General features: G+C 49.9%; 4 protein-coding genes across 4 annotated transcripts; 1 reads left to right on the top strand and 3 right to left on the bottom strand.

Annotated features, from left to right (window-relative positions):
* Positions 1 to 2,876: 2,876 nt before the first annotated feature.
* T069G_05275 (FHA domain-containing protein) lies at positions 2,877 to 4,978 on the bottom strand (the record flags this gene model as incomplete). Its single annotated transcript, XM_056172485.1, has 4 exons — positions 2,877 to 4,359; positions 4,425 to 4,609; positions 4,682 to 4,887; positions 4,951 to 4,978. 4 exons carry the CDS (start codon positions 4,976 to 4,978, stop codon positions 2,877 to 2,879), a joined length of 1,902 nt encoding a protein of 633 aa, XP_056029343.1.
* A 3,185-nt stretch (positions 4,979 to 8,163) lies between these two features.
* On the top strand, positions 8,164 to 9,543 carry T069G_05274 (interferon-related developmental regulator (IFRD) domain-containing protein; the record flags this gene model as incomplete). Its single annotated transcript, XM_056172484.1, has 2 exons — positions 8,164 to 9,280; positions 9,326 to 9,543. The coding sequence occupies 2 exons, from the start codon at positions 8,164 to 8,166 to the stop codon at positions 9,541 to 9,543; spliced, it is 1,335 nt and encodes a 444-aa protein (XP_056029342.1).
* A 784-nt stretch (positions 9,544 to 10,327) lies between these two features.
* Positions 10,328 to 12,062, bottom strand: T069G_05273 (major facilitator superfamily domain-containing protein; the record flags this gene model as incomplete). Its single annotated transcript, XM_056172483.1, has 5 exons — positions 10,328 to 10,706; positions 10,806 to 11,303; positions 11,373 to 11,557; positions 11,674 to 11,768; positions 11,831 to 12,062. The coding sequence occupies 5 exons, from the start codon at positions 12,060 to 12,062 to the stop codon at positions 10,328 to 10,330; spliced, it is 1,389 nt and encodes a 462-aa protein (XP_056029341.1).
* A 1,777-nt stretch (positions 12,063 to 13,839) lies between these two features.
* Positions 13,840 to 15,101, bottom strand: T069G_05272 (integral membrane protein DUF92 domain-containing protein; the record flags this gene model as incomplete). The annotated part of the gene is made up of 3 exons (XM_056172482.1): positions 13,840 to 14,702; positions 14,771 to 14,852; positions 14,916 to 15,101. The coding sequence occupies 3 exons, from the start codon at positions 15,099 to 15,101 to the stop codon at positions 13,840 to 13,842; spliced, it is 1,131 nt and encodes a 376-aa protein (XP_056029340.1).
* Between the last annotated feature and the right edge of the window lie 1,357 nt (positions 15,102 to 16,458).

The raw sequence follows: 16,458 nt of genomic DNA, 5'->3' as shown, positions 1-16,458 counted from the left end.
AGGCTCAGGAACCTGGTCGCCAGCTCAACCTGCTTGACTCCATGATACACTACGAGACAGACTACGAATCCTTCTGACCGCCTCGATTATCCTCAGCTACAATTTAAGCCATCATCACACCGGATGCAACAAACCTCACGATGGCCTCTATCCATCCTGTGTGGTTGCCTCGACATATAGACGAGGCAACTAAGCTATAGGCAACGTGATACCGACCCGCCGGGGCTGGAAATGGATTTTACATGGAATCCTGTCCGCTTTAATTTCATAAAACGCTCAGCCCATGGCCTATATGCGCCACCGTCACGGACGAGCGCTCGGCGACGTCGAACAAAAGCCTTACCGCCTCATCATGCTCCCCTCGCCTTTCCACTGTCGAGTGAGAAGAAGGTTTGGCAACTGCCGCTCTACCGCGAATGAGCCGATTTGAGTATTTAATTATTTAACTGCGACACTGGACCCGTACGCTGTCCTCTCTAAACCCGGACCGTTCCATTCTGTGCTCTGGAGCTGGGAATCCATGCAGCCACCCGGATGGCTGATCGGCATGCTCCCTTCTCATTTGTCAATAACCGGACCGGTCAGCTCTCTGAGGACTGCCCTGTCGACCCAGCTCGCTCAGCTTGCTAGACGAGATAGATTGCGAGTTTCAGCCCCAAAACGTGCGCCTGCAAGATGACGATTTTTCTCGTCTTGGCAGTTGCATGGCGTCTGTTATTTCGGCACGGGAAACGCGGCTATTGCACTTCACAAGGCTCATGCGAACGGCTGATCATTGGGGGCGCGCCTCTGGCTGTCTCGACGGTGATGGATCCGACGCAGTGGCTGGTGTTCCCGGAGCACAAGACAACATGCAGCTTTCCCTGGTTGGACGCTTCCCGCCGAGAGAACAACAGCCTACATAACTCAACAGCGAAGAAACTTTTGAGCATCAGTCACCAGGCCTATATCGGCACCCTTCTTGGCTCCCCTCGTATACGAGTTTGGGCCACACAATATGACCCACGAATCAAAACCCGCTCTGTGTACCCTTTGCTGCCCTGAAGAAGACACCTGGCCGACCAATGTATGTCATCAGTTGCCAGCTCTGCAGCGTACTCATTGCACCATCGTTTATCTCACGCCACAAGAACAAAACCTGACCCCTCAATGATCGAACCATGGAAAGCTGCATCAGGCATCAACCGATGCGGATAGCCCTTCCGAACCTTTTAGACCAGCCCGCCACGTGGGGGGCTGTTGATCCCTCGCAGACCGGTCTCTTGGCCTTTCCTTCCCTCGCGGATACAGCTCCTCACCGGCTTTTCCTCTGTGTACACACCCGTCATGGCGGCGTGCATTGACACCTTTCTCGGATCAAGGTTCCGATGTGCTCGGTTATTTGCTTGGCCAAGTGAAGCTAGACGAGAGACAAGGAAGAGAAAAAGAAGAAGAGAGAAGAGAGAAGAGACACAAAACGACACGAGAAGAGGGTTGACGTAGCAGATATCTACGCTAGCCAGGGGGAAATGGCCCTGAGAATGGCCGCCGCTCGGTTCTGTTACTGCCGCAATACGAAAATTTTTCCTATCCCTTAGAGATCTCTTTGCTGGCTCAGAAGGCGGTGACTCGAGCTCGCGTTGTCAACACCGAAATAACGCCCCTGCGGGTAAGCGTTTTGGTCGGGAAATGGTGTAAAGGTACACGACTGTGTCTACCAGAGGAGGGCCAGTCTCGCATCTTATTCGCCAGGCCATCTCCGACACCTCGGCACTACCTTTTCGGGCAACTTGTGTTGAAAAGATTTTTTCTTTTTTTAAAAAAAAATGTTAAGCTTATTTTGATTATGGAAGTGTTGTCTTGCTCTTAGGCGGATGATGAAACAGGATAATTCCTGTGGCGTTGTGGTGACCCCTATAACTCTTCCTCTGATTTTGGTGTTTCTATTAATGTGTCCATGTGTTTTAGGAGACGAAATCTTTTTCACGCTTGCCCACTGTGACAACGACAATACCCTGTTGGAAGTATACCCCATAGGCCATTTACACACGATTATCACGTCGAGTTGTATATTGACTGAGTTTTCTATTTCGAGTACTTGAGTGAAAAGCAAACACACAAAGAAAAAACACACAAACAAAGATGGTGATATAAGGCTGTAACGTTCGAAAAGCCCAGGCGTGCCACGAGTATTACGCGCTGACGAAAATATTCCGTAACGACATACTTGATTGGTGTCTAGTGGGCGCCCTGTGAAGCCTTCGGAGATTCAAACCACTTCTTGCTGTGGTCAGTAACACACAATGGGCTATGCCATAAGAGTCCACTCAGCCAAACAAACAAGTTATTGAGATATCACAAGATTGAGCCAGTTGATACAAGATACTAAATTATGCCAATCAATCATAGACACACAGAGTAGTGAATGTAAGGGTAAGAAAAAAAAGAAGTTTCAATTTATTGCCTTTCCTCCTAAGTAGAGATTTATAGCACTATTACAAAGAGAAAAAAGAGTCAAGCCCCCTAATGACACACCAAGCTAAAAAAATGGTTGCCACAGGGTTTCATAGATAAAAGAAAGAAATACATGAAAACAAGACCGTGTAAAAGCAAGTGACCACAATAGTCAGGCCTGAGTCCTGTCCAATTCAGCCAACAGAAGCCGAAAATCAGCTATAGTGCAGGCGACATATTGGCAACCAAAATCATCATGTGCCCCAACGCCAAGAGTTATAATGGCGACCCAGTCCAAAGAGTCGAATTTCTTCATAAGTAAGAAACGAAACATCCGTGTTAAGAACAAAAGAAAAGTGGTAAAGCAAAGTAAGAGTTTCAAGAAGAATCAACAGTCGTAGTTGAGGGGCTCTGCATGGATATTTCATCAGATCCCACAACATTTATAGTGTTGGGGCAGTGGCAATCAAGGCAGACATGACAGCAACTCCTCCAAGTGCCGCATATCCAAAAATTTCAGCAGCTTTGCGCAATCGCTTCACTTGCGGCTCCTCAGTTCCGGAGTGGACGTCGACGGGAGAGATGTCCATTGCAGAATCGTCAACAGACGTAGGCTTTGCAGAAGGTGGAGAGTTGTCTCGAGCTGGGGTGAGCTCGGCAAAGGGTATTTCCTCGGCAGTCATTTCGGAAATTTCCATAGCCTTGCGTTTCTTTCCAGCCGCCTTCTCTGGAGACTCCATAGGCTGATCAGCGTCCGTGTGGACGCTTCTAAGCTCAGCCTTCGGCTGCTGTTGTTGATTCTGAGCCTGCTCGCCTTGGTGGATTGGCTCTTCCTGATGAATAGGCTCTTCCTGCTGAATAGGCTCTTCCTGCTGAATAGGCTCGTCTTGTTGAATCGGCTCGTCTTGCTGGATAGGTTCGTCTTGCTGAATCGGCTGCTTCTTCTGCCACTGTTGCTGAAGAGCCGCTTTGGTTACCTCGAATTGGTAGGCGGAGGATTCGTCGTAGTCGAGAGTATGTTCTTCCGATCTTATGTTTACCTCAAGATGTTCTTTGAGTGGAGACTTGAGGAACTCGGCTCCCGAGTCCAACAGTAGACTGGACTCGGTTGCTCGACTCTGGGCAACGTCTACGGGCCAGAATCTGGTCTCGACTTGCTCAGGAGCCGTGGGGACACTAACAAAAGATTGATTTGGAGTATCTGTTTCGTTGGTGTGAGTGTATGTGGTGTTATTTTGACCCGTGGATATTTCCTGCGATCGGAAAGTGTCAAAGAGGGACGGCAGCTGCACGCCAGGCAAAGGTTGATTTGGAGCAGAGGCTGCATTTGGCAGCGAGAAATTCATGATGGGAGGCAGGCAATGGTTTTCAAACCGATCGAATATTTCTGCCTCATGAATTTCCGTGGCTTCGATATGAGGGACATGCTGATCGCTGTCCAAGACATTGTGATGTAAAGGGTGATCAAGATGAGTGTCTTCTAGTGAAGATTGGTCATGGGAATCGTCATCAGACTCAGACATGTACTCCCCCTCATATTCATCTTCGTAGAAGACGGCGTCGTCGTCTGAAATATCATCTGGGATATAGTCTGGGATATCAATCGTTCCCGGAGGAGAAGGTATACGTGAGTGAGATTTCTCAGAGATAGAGATAGCCCTGTCAGTCGTCAGATCCTGGATGGACCTGGTAGAGGCTGTTTGATCCTCGGGCGCGGGCGAGCCCATCTCGTTGTCAGATAGGTCAATAGTCACGACTTCTTCTCGAATGATGCAGTTTTTGGCCGGGCGAATGTTGTTGTCTCGCAGAACCTGCAAGCCGTGTCGGATGGTACTATCGCCGTGATCTTCTTTGTGATCTTCTTCGGCGCTATCTTCCTCATCGGTCTCGTCGGGCACTCTGAAAACGGTCGGGGCTTGAAAGGAGCTATGAAAGCGTTAGAATTCAGCCAAAGGGGATAGAAGAGAAGAGAGTGGGAGAGAGAGGCATACCCCTGCGGCCCAAATTGAACACCAACTTCCATGATACAAGGAGCACATATATCTGATCCTCTGTCAACAGGAATGCCGAACCGGATATGGTCGCCGTCCTTGATAGCCTGAATTTGATGAGGCTTCAATCGGGTATCATTATAAAAGGTTCCGTGAAGGGAACCGACATCACTGAGGAAAACGGCCTGCATGCGAATTAGTTTGAATTAGGTTGCGACGCCGGTCTGGGTGACGATGATGATGATGATGCAACATACCTTGTGCTGTTGATCATAATAAAGTGAAGCATGGGTTCTGGACATGACGGCGGAGTCTATCCAGCCATTCTTTCCGGTGGCAGCATATGTGGTGTTTTTCTTGCTCATACGTCCAAGAGGGACTGATTGGTTTGATTCAAGGAGAAGGCGACGAGTCGGAAAGGAAAAGTCGGGAGGCGGATTCACAGCAGTCAGGGTGACCAGCACTGCACACGAGATTAGCTTTGGAGAGTCTCGGGCGTTGCGCCGCATCTCGGAGGGAAGCTCACCTTGGTCACGAAGGTAGGGCGACGCCATAATGGAGAGTATCCGGGCCGTGGGCGCCTTTGAAATATCGAGTCGGTCGGAATCTATGCCCAGTTGCGGCTGGGCTGCAATGCAGGCGAGAGAGGATCGGAGATGGAAGGGCGCAGTGGAAGAGAGAAGTTGAGGGGGATGAAGCAGATTAAAAAGAAGAGTGAAGTTGTTTGGCCAAGAGGGGAGAAAGTCGAGGCTTCGGAAGTAAAGGATGGGGTGGGGCTCGAGTCACTTTGACCTCAGAAGTTTAAAACGCTGGGGTCCGAGTACTTTGAAGAATCAATAGAGGGTACTTGACATGAACGCATCCAGCTGGTTGGCACAGGTGGGAGAGCGTCTGTTTGGCGCTGAGCCGAGGGGGATTCAAGGGATGGAGGTTGTTTGTCCACTAGGCGGTTCAGTCCAGTGTTTTGCGATCTGGCTGGGAGATGCTGAAGCGAAGTGATGGTAAAGTCTTGATGCGCAAGATACCTTAGGTATCTATGAACTATCAGGTTAGATAGAGCAGAGCCACAGCGCACTTTACAAGATGGATGGAGGTTTATTTCAAGGGCCAACGGCAAAGGTATGAGCATGTACTGTGCCGTACGGGAGCAGTTGATGCAAATGTAGCAGTACTTTGTTCTATATACGGCACTAATGTGCCCTGTAGGCAGCCCCAGGCAGAAGCGGGCAGCAGCGATAAGCCCCGCGATGGGTGGCTTATCGTAGCTTGAGTGGGGCATTCGGAAGCCGAGTATGTCACTGCTAGATTTCGGCGCTGGTATTTGGATTTTGTATTTTGCGACGCAGCCGCGGACGACGGGGAGAAAGAGGAGAAGAAGATGAATCAAAGTATGCAGCGTCGCCGACCATTTTGCTAAAAGAACGGGCATGATTTGCTGCGAAATCGACGCCCCGTTGTCTCTGCAGATTTGCGTGGCCATGCCCGGCTGCCAAGTGGGCGAGTCACAGTGCAGCACAGGTACCAACAGCGCTTTTCCCGCATTCTTACAAGCAGGTACGAGTACCGATACCCACGGCATGCCAGCCAATTGATGGGCCGCGACGGGTGCAGCCAGAAGCTGCAGCTGCTTTGCTTTGCCTTAGCGCCTCGACTCGACGCATGATTCAGGTGCTGTAGATACGCCTCTGGTAGGGGTATCGGTACATGCAACATACATCAATACAACATGGAAGCAATCCGGCAGAAATGGGGTCCGTTTGCCTGGGTCTGCAGGCCACATGTTGTAAAAGACATGGATGGTGGTTTTGTATGTATGATCTGGGCAGGTCGGAGCACGTCTTATGTGAGGCCTATTACGGATCACTAAATATTAGTCTATTAATACAAGCAACAAATAGTCCGGCACGGCAGGGAGGGCAGCGTGAGCGAATCTCGCCATGCAGAGTGAGCTGTTTATCACGGCATGCTCATGCCCCAGCAAGATGGCTTTGTAGCGGAGATGGCTTCATCCAGTCACGCAGAGTTTACTTGTACTGTTGAGCATCCAAGGTACATGGCTGTACTCTCTACGAAGTACTGCAAGAGAAAACCCCTCGTCTTGCGTTTCAGCGGCCAACAGCTCTCCAATAGGGCTGGGCTCGTCCCCCTTCAAACGCCTTTATTTGCCAGTTTTGCTCCTCCCTATGGCCGGCCGCCTGCTGACCCGATGCCCAAGGGCTCGAGCCATGCCCCGCCACGCTGCATAAGAGCCGTCAATAGCAGGCCAAGAAACGAATCGCAGTTGCAGCACGTGAAAGGGCTCTGGATGGGATACGAGCCAATACAAATAAGACGGGCAGACGGTCACGAATCATCTCTTGGAAGCGTCACCGAAGCAAGTAAGCCGATGACAAGGCAGAAGTTCAGCCAAACGGGTATGCCTGATACGACAAGAACAGAACGGAGAGACGAGACAAACAAAAGATAAACCGGCTTTATTGAGACCCGGGAATCCTTTGTGTGTTAAAGTGGCTACAGCAATGACGCATGACCAACAGGGATGCTGCATCTTTCTGCGGAGTAGCTCAGAGGCCGGAGCAAGAAACCAGCCCGAACTTGGCTTGGGGGATGGGGCCTGGAGCCTGAATAAAGTACAGCTACTTTGCTAGCGGTACTGGGGAAGTCTCCATCTCGACATCGTCATCGTCATCGCTGTCAGTTCTGTTGTACTGCAGTAGGAAGTATAGCCTAGCCACTTGTTCTCGTGGAAAAGCTTCGAGACTTTTGGCGTGCTGGAAATCGTAGAAGGCCGAAGCTGGGCCGAAGCATACCTAGCGACTTTGGAAAAAAAAGAAGAAAGAAAGGTTACTCGAGGCAGCGAAATGATCAGACTTTTTTCTGCTGTAGCGGCTTTACCATGCTGGCGTTCTCCGTTCGGCTGTTCGTTATTTGATGCTGAACCAGACAGATATCAACCTCTGTATCATGCATGTCTGGGAATTACGAGTACCTTTGCTTCTTGTACCTCTACATGCGTACCGTCTGCCTGTCAACTTTGCAGCTTCTCACATGCTCTCGCGGGCGATCTCAGGGCCGCTTGGTCCTTGCCCTAAGCCAAGTACCGGCTACTTGCCCCGATCAGCCTAGCGCCCATGTTTCTTGGTAGCGTCGACATGGACAGCTTTGCGAGACGGTCATGCCCACAAACCGAACGCCACCGAACCACTCAGCTGCTTTGCTTTATTTTCTGGCCTCACCCGTTCATCGCCTTTTCCAATCTTGCTCCCTTCAACATTGCGTAAGCTATTCCTGGTCGCCCGTCGCATTCTCGTTTCACGCCGCTGCACCTGCTCTCGCCCTTTTATATTGTCGCCACCCGCCAATTTGCGCTGCATCTCGACTCTCATTCTCATGGACAGTCTACTCCTCCATAACCTCACCAAACCAGCATCCGACGCTCTCGCAAACAACCTGGGATCATCCAGACCCAAGCGCAAACCGACGTGACGTAGCCTGTGCTTCCATCGAATCCAAGGGGGGAAGCAGAGACTGGCCACCAAGGGCTGCAGGATTGGATTAGACTAGTGGAACGTTTAATTCCCATCATCTCCCTACGAGCCTTTTACTTTTCACTGGGAATTTCCGGTCCAGAGTCGATATTTAAGCTCGACGACTGCCCGTCGCAGCATCTCTTCTCTTCTTTTCCTCTTTACAACCAGCTTCTCTTTCTAGCAATTTTACTCTTCTTCTTCATTTCAAGATGATGAACCACGCTCGAGTCAAGGCCCTCAAGGGCAACGGCAAAACCGTCTCCAAGAAGGCTATCAAGTCCGGTCGTGCATCCGGAAGCAACACGCCGCGGGGCTCTCCTCTGCCTTCCCTATTGGCATCGCCCACCAATTCTGCCGCCCACAGTCGCGTCACATCCGATGTCAGCGACGATGATGGCGATTTTGAATTGGACGACATGGCGTCAAGCGTTTACTCCGGCGGATCCCACGACGACACACCCGAAGAGCCCGACGCTCTCGTTTTCGATACAAGGGCTCTCATAGAAGGCCTTCGAGATCGAAAACACAACAACGGCGAGATGCGAGAATATTTCCTCAGCGTTTACATCAAAACGATTCGAAACCATTATACCGCTGATACCCACCTCTGGCTAGACGATGCCTCGGGTGAGCTGGCAGAGCTTTTCCTTCACGATTCAAATCGTGCTGCTACCGCCAAGGAACGACTACTAAGCCTGCACGCCTACTGCCTCACAATCGGAACGGTCGGGTCCCTGGAGATTTTTGATGGCGCACAAAAGATTCTCAAACAGATAATGACAGACGATGATGACGATGATTGTCGTGTCTATGCGATATATGCACTTTGTCTTACAGTGCTCTATGCTGGCGGCCTAGAGGAGGCTGCTCTGGAAATCATGGAGTTCCTTGTCGAGATTGTACGGACCGACGGAGAGCACATCGAGGCCCATGACAATGCCGTAATCGTCGCAGCCGCTCTCCAAGGATGGTGCTATGTTGCCAGCCATGTGGCGGACTTTTCCGACTTTGCCGATATGGCCATGGATGCGTTTGTGGATCAGCTTGATAGTGATGATGTGGAGATTCAGTCCAATGCCGGTGGCTGCATTGCCCTCATTTTTGAGGCGTCGCGGAACCACGTTGAAGAAACAGGCGAGCCGTTCCAGCTCCAGTATGATCCGCAAAGGTTGGCTGGCCGCATGGGTGAACTAGCCAAGCTCAGTGCCAAATCGGTATCGAGAAAGCACCGTCGGAGTCTGCGAGAAAATCTGATGAGCGTCGTGACCTCTCTCGAGAGGGGTGTTGGCCCTTTTTACTCTACCGCCCTCTACATTCCCGAAAAGGGTGAGCATGTGCCCGTCTCACAGCGCACTGATGACGGACAAGCAGAGTACGGTTATCGATGCAAGCTGAGGTTGGGTAACCACGTGGCCAAGATTGATACTTGGTCTCTCTACTTCAGAACAAGCCTTATGAGGATTATCTTCAAGGGCGGACTTCAAAATCACGTCTTCATCAACCCGGTTGTAATAGAATGCTTGGAGGATGCACAATTCATACAAGACTACTCACCACTCCAGAAACCGTCAAAAGGCCGGAAGAGGTAGTCCATTGACATATGAGCATGGGTTGTTTTCAGAATGTTCTTTCTTCGGTTCCTCTGCGAAGCACATGAGAGCCAGAGAGCCACTGCAGATGGGTGTTTTCTCCCCCTCGCTCCCTATCATCATTTTATGGCCTATTGTTCTTCTTCTTCTTCTTCTTCTTTTCTCTTCTTTTTGAATATGGGTTACGTAACGACTGACTCGTTAGAATCGGAATAATGGTCATTCAGAGCACAACAGAGCTCTCATTATTCTACTACAGACATGGTAGTGATTGGCGACGGCGAGATGAATTAGGTTGGGCTTTTTGTTAGTGTTTTGCTGCTGTATACCAATAAAATGAATTCAAAGTTTAGTTTCCATTTTAGGTAGTATCAATAGATGTTTCAATTATAAAAGATGAGAGGGGAAATAAGTTCAGCCGTGAGAAGTGATCGCATACATGAGACAGTCAGTGAAGCGGACACCGCAGTTTTGTTTAATAATTGGGATTGCTATTGCTACCTCTAGTGATCATAATCTATAGAATCATTCATACCTTGTTCATTACCGTCATTATCTCATTACCAGTCCTTATTATTTTCCCCTTGTTGACTTTTCCTTTGCATGTTGCTGTAAATGAACAGCACTAAATCTGCATGGCCAAACGCCTTTATGACATCCGTATCTGGCCATTTCATAAAACCTCCCAGCGCCGGGAACCGTGTGCAATGTGAGTAGATGTAGATTTTGCAAAAATTAGAAATTCAACATCGCAAGCCCACAATTGCAATCAACAAGAAATACATTAGAAGATGGCTTTTCCTCCCAAAGGCTGCCACCACAGTCGCACTCCAAGGAGCATCAGTGCTCCGAAAAGAGTAAGCGAGGCGGAAAAGGAAAAGACGGCGAACCAGGAGATGGTCGCGTCTTTGATGGCACCGCTGGCAGGGCCGCCCGACAGAGCGCTGAACGATGCAAAGGCCATCATGAAGCCGATGCGTAGGCCAATGTGGCCCATGTCTGGGGTAGTTTGTGCGACGCAGGCCGAGCCCAGAGGGATGAGGCCGCCGGAGAAGAGGCCGAAGAGGACGGCAAAGGCCATCATGCCGCTGAGCGTGGTCATGGCGCCCCAGCAAAAGGTGATTACGGCGGTCAAGACGCCCATTATGAATAAAACATTAAATCTGCGGGTTTATCAGCGTTAGTTTGGAGAATCGGACAGAGATGCTAGGAGCCGTTGTCCTCGGGAATGGGCTCGGTCGGGGACAAGTGGGGAAACTTACCGGCCGAAGCGGTCCGCGATCCAACCGCTTCCCACGCGGCCGACGACGGAGCCGGCGTATCCAATCGCTAGGAGGTTGTTGGCCATGGTGGCGCCCACGCCGTGCTCGATGGCGAAGAGCGGGATGTAGTAGAAGGGGATGAGCATGCCGCCGTAGATGAAGAAGAGCGACAGGCAGAGGGCGAAGAAGCGCCCCTCGACGACGGCCTTGCGGATGCTGCTGCTGTTCTTTTCCGATGGCTTGACGCGGTTGCCCTCGGTGTCATGGCCGGCGGCGTCCTTGCGCTCCGTGACGAGGAAGCAGGCGGCGAGGAGGACGGGGATGGAGATGAGGGCGATGATGCGGTGCACCCACGGGGCGGAGACGACGGTGAAGAGCTTGTTGATGATGATGGGCCAGAAGATGCCGCCTACGGAGGAGCCTGAGAGGGCGATGCCGAGGGCGAGACCTCGTTTGTGGTTGAACCACTCTGAGATGGCGCCAGTAGCAGGGTAAAAGCTTTCGTTTGGAGAAGACGTGTCAGTTTGTTTGATCTCTGAGATGGAAGTAAGGAGATTTTCGACTTACAGCAACGCATTACCGATTCCAAGCAAGATTCCTTGAGCCAATAGATATTGATAGAACTGAGTAGCAAAGCTGGAGCAAATAAAAGAAAGCAGACAGACGGCAGTTCCAGAAAACATGAGGGCGCGAGAGCCGTATTTGTCAAAGATGGGACCGACGACAGCGCCACCGAGGAAGAGAATGAAGAGCTAGTTATTAGGGAGGGAATAGTTAGCATGGACTTGACTTTGCTTTACTTTTCTTTTTTATGTTTTGCTTTAATGAACAACATGATGTTGGAGTCTCTCTTTGTGTTCTTGCTTACCTGAATGCTACCAATCCAAGTGATGGTTGAGGTGGAGAGCCAAGTCCACTCGCTCTCATAGCGAGCTTGAAATGTTCCAAAAGAGTTTACAAGACCTGTATAATAGATATATTAGACCAATTCAGGCAGAAAGAGAAAGATGTGGACAAGATCTCACCAAAAGCAATAGCGAAATCCAAGAAGCCGCCAACGACCACGAGCCAGGCTCTGAATCCGCCATCAGGGATGCCAGCAGCAAAGTCATCCTCAGCGACTTTAGTCTCCTCGCTTATAGCAAAGGACGTCACTGGCGAGTCGAGACCTCCCGTGATGTTGGCCGTGACGGGCGGGATCTCGATGCGGGCACCCAGGGGGTTGTTTTTGTGCTCCTTGGGGCTGGGATGGGACATCGTCTTTTCCATATTTTGGCTCGACTCGAAATTACTCTTCTCTCTTTTTTTATGGCTTTCCAAAAAAGAATTGATTAATTAAAAGCAAAGAGTGTGTTGAGGACGTCTGATGATGGTCCTGTAGCTCGAGGGAGGAGGGATGAAGGGGGTTGAGATGGAAGAAGCAAAGGTTGAAGAAAAGAGAAAAGGAAAAGGAAGGAAAAGAAGGGATGAAAAATATGCAGCAATGAAAATTTTTCTTCTTCGTCAATTCATTGTAAAGCAAACGGACGACAGCCAGAGAAGAGAGCAGAGGAGGGGGGGGGGGGGGGGGGGGGGTCCCTTCAACGTGTGGGCCAGTGGGTGAGTGCAAAATCGGGCGAGCAGCTGGCCAGCTGGCAGAAATTCATTGAAAACAAATTGACAAACGTCGAAATTATGTTCAAAACTATATGATTGATGAGGTGCATTTTAAATACTAAAGACAAAGGGCAAAAAGGAATTTTGGTGTGAGATATAGTATCGCGATCGTAGGCGGAAAGGAGGGCAGCGGACCGCATTCCGGGGAACTCCTACACCCCTACCTAATATTCGGACCCGGGTTGGCGGTAATTCGATATAAACCACGTGAAGCTAATGAATGGCTTAGTTTTTCACATGAATATGCGTGTTTCATAGTCTGTTGTATGGCGTCGCTGCCTTTAATTTCGGCTTGACCCACGACCCCGGGAAAAGGACGCCAAGGATTCTATACGAAATATCGCTAATAAACAAGATGAACCGTTCCACTGCCGCGGCGCCTGTGGCGCATACGAAATCATTGGTGTGGCTTCTTTCAGTAAGTTTATGCGTTGATGCGAAACAATAACGCCTTTGATGTTTTGATGTATCATGTTCAGCTGGCCGGGGGTGAGTGTCAATTAATCATCTGGGGTGCGAACCATGGAGACACTGCAACACATCTACCGATACATCTTGGAATTGTCCCATTTTTACGGTCCAATTGTTCAGGTAATGCAATAAAAAACAATTTGTAAGGCTTGTCGTTGTGGATCTCGCGTGGAGTTGGCATCAATCGCTGTTCTATTTGCTAGAGGAAAATGCCAACCAAGCGGCTGGGTTGCGGTGATGAAAGGATTGACTGGTAGACCATGTCCTTTATACAGGTGCTGCGAATTTGAACAGATGTTGATAGTATCTTAAAATAGTTTAGACACATTATTTCTTTTGTTACTCATGCATGAGTATATGATTGTTCATGCTAGTTTATACTGAACATGATCCTCGCTGAAGTTTTCGGAATCATATACGAGAACCCATGTCAAACATTTTCAGCCGCAGAACGTAGACCGGAATAGGTAAAATCGTATGATTAAAGAAAGACACTCTTCAATTTAAACATGCGCGACAGCCCGTCTTTTACCGTTTTACCGACGGACCCTGCTCTTTGTTCGCTTGTAATAACCGTCGCGAGCCCGTGTCCGAGCCAATCAAGTGCACCCGTATAACAAATTTGGACAAGGACCAGGAATTGCACATGCTTCGATTTCCTCTTCATCATTGTTCACCATTTCACTTAGCAGCGTGGCGCCAAAAGAGTACTTCAGATCATCTTGGTGAAAACAGTTGGGTAAGGCATCTCTAACAAATGTATTAGGTTGTGAAAACCCTCATCTGGCTGGTCTTCGCCAGTGCTACACACATTTTGATACTACACCCAGTGCCATGTGCTCAGTATTAGAGGAAACACAAGACGCATCGCCAATTTGTATGGTCAACCCTTTCCACCTTGCTTACCTCACGGGGTAAGAAGGCTCTGCCAAGGAAGCCCCCAGTACCAGCTGGCTACCGCCATTCCGCTAACGCTCATGGTTACGGCCATGAGAAAGTTAACATCATTGTTGTCGAGCAAGTCCCAGCCATTCTCGACTACACGAGAGGGCTGCTCGTCACCAAAGCTAGGTTTCCGATGTTTGTTCTTGGGGTCGAACTTGTCGGTGGCTTCACTCGACTCATCAACAGCTGATTCACTCGCACCCCCTGCGTGTTTCAATGAAGCCTTGATATCAGCCCGCTTATCTGAGCCCTCGGCTTCGCTAGAGACCAGCACTCGGGAGCCACCATCACCTTCAACAATCTTTCCGGTCCGCACATCCTTCACGGAACGTTGGAAGATGGCTCCGAGAAAGCTGTCCAAGACGCTGCCGAGGGTACCCCACAAGACCAGGAAACCCATAAATAGCCGCCTGTTGTCTGCCGTCCAGGGGTCACCACCTCCGCGCTTCGAAACGGTTAATTCGTTGCAGACTGGCAAGAATAGCATAGAAGACGTGACAATTGTAAGGGATCCTAAAAGTCCAGCTCCCAAACCCAATAACGTCACCCCGCCATTTGTGCCGCGGGGCACCTTTCGCAGCGTAAGCGACGTGATGAGGCGGGGTTCGCTCTTAGACAGGATGCCCAGCTCCGAACTGAACGTGTCGGCAGCAACTGCAGCGTAGTTGGCAATAATACCAACGATGAAGAGATCGCCTCCCCATGAGTAGCACATTGATCCATTCGGTTCCGGAGCACCTGGAGTCTTGAGGGCAGCAGCTCGAGCGTAGAGCTGGTTGGCGTGGAGCACGGACAAGATGGATGCCACAAGCGAATTGGCAAAGACTTGGGCAAAAAATTAACGTCATCCCGGCAACTAGATGCACAGACATTTGCGGAATTCATCTGCTTACCTTGAACATGCGTTCGAGGACCCTCGCCGCCTGAGGTTCCCTTTGCACTCATTGTGAGCGAGGCCTTGACATTTTCCTTGACCTGGTTCCATCGTTAGCACCTCTTGCCGCAGCCATGACCACTATATCGATCTCATTGACTCACATGAGTGACTCGCGTGCCAGCCAAAAAGAAGACAACCAGGAGGACAAAAGGAAGATTCCACGGGTGATAGGCGTGCGCAATAGCTGTGACCGTAGCAGCTACCAGACCTGCGGGGGTCAGAGACTTCTTCTTCCAAGCCCTCAGCACAAGGGCTGCAATTGCTGGAACGGCAATGACGAGCTTCATGATGCGACGAGGCTGCGCTGCTTCGTCCCACGGGCGAGTTTGTAGATGTTATGGGCAATGCATGTGGTGAGTTGTCCAAAAGGTGAGACGCTGATATACAACCAAGCTAAGGTAGCAGCTTGGCCAGTAAGCTGTTCGCTTATCTCGCCTGTACTAACTAACTAGCGGCTTATCAGCTGCGTAATCGTTCCCGTCCACTAAATAAGGCGCTGTAGCAATAGCCTGAGCAATGGCGCAACAGGGCACTGGCGCTTGCGTATAGGTACAGGCTGATGGTACTCTACCTTCTCAACAAATTGTATGGAGGGATCCTTCTACTTCCCATTCGGATTCCCACTCTTACCTCCCAAGACGCCCGAGTGCTTCAGAGCTACAGTCATCCATTCTTCGCTCTCTAATTTTCACACTGTTGTATATTCTTCCCCTCTTCATTCAAGGATTGGTTGCATTCGGCGCGATCCGTCGTGGCCCAAATACCGCTTCACTTACAAGATGCGAGCGAGAGCTGAGGGTGAAGCACAGAGTCTAATCATCTGCCACTCCCAATTTCAACGCAACGCAGCGTACCACAAGTCATGTAATAAATCCATTATTTTCATGATTTCTCTATGCTAACAATTGGTCATCTAAGAATCATGGGCTCTCACACGAAGCTAGAAGTCGGATCTTGAATCGTCGAGCCATTCAACATTCAACCCCCTCGTCAAGTTCAGAGGGGCATAAGTCGCACCGCTTCAAGATCTTCAAGGCCCTCCACTTCCATCAAGGATTTATATCCAGTGACGCGTTGCCGGCGTATTCCAGACTGCAGATATCCTAATTCTACATCCTTGCATCTTTGAGAGTCAAGGACTGGACTTCACGCCGAGCAATCTGGAATAATGCACAGCAACTGTCCATCCGTCTTTCGACTCATCACGGTTATCCGTCTTGAGGTTATCGAGGCGCAAATATAAATACAAACTAGGCTGAATTTTCAAACTGCCCAATCTATGCAATCTGTGAAACAACCAGATGGGCAGCAATGCTGTATTTAAGTCGCATCCCAAAACGCTGCCACATTACGCTGTCCAAAGCCAGACGAACGCAGACCGCAGAAGATTCGACGAAGACGACACCCCAGAGATCGGCTAGCTGCTGGGTCAACAACATGCTTAGTCTTGTGGATTCAGGTTTGCCTTCAAACCACACGTCAGCCAGAACACGTATATCAACGGTCGCACAGTTTCACAGTCGTGGCCGCCTAGCTATACGGGATATTATATGTGAGACAATCATGGAAGCCTAAAATAACCACTCGTATACTTTCTTCAGAGATCACAGCACTAACAGAAGAAGGCTCCCAGACACCAACACT

Source organism: Trichoderma breve, chromosome 3, assembly GCF_028502605.1.
Source record: "Trichoderma breve strain T069 chromosome 3, whole genome shotgun sequence".
Classification (NCBI taxonomy): domain Eukaryota; kingdom Fungi; phylum Ascomycota; class Sordariomycetes; order Hypocreales; family Hypocreaceae; genus Trichoderma; species Trichoderma breve.
This window is presented reverse-complemented; position numbering and strand designations above follow the sequence as displayed.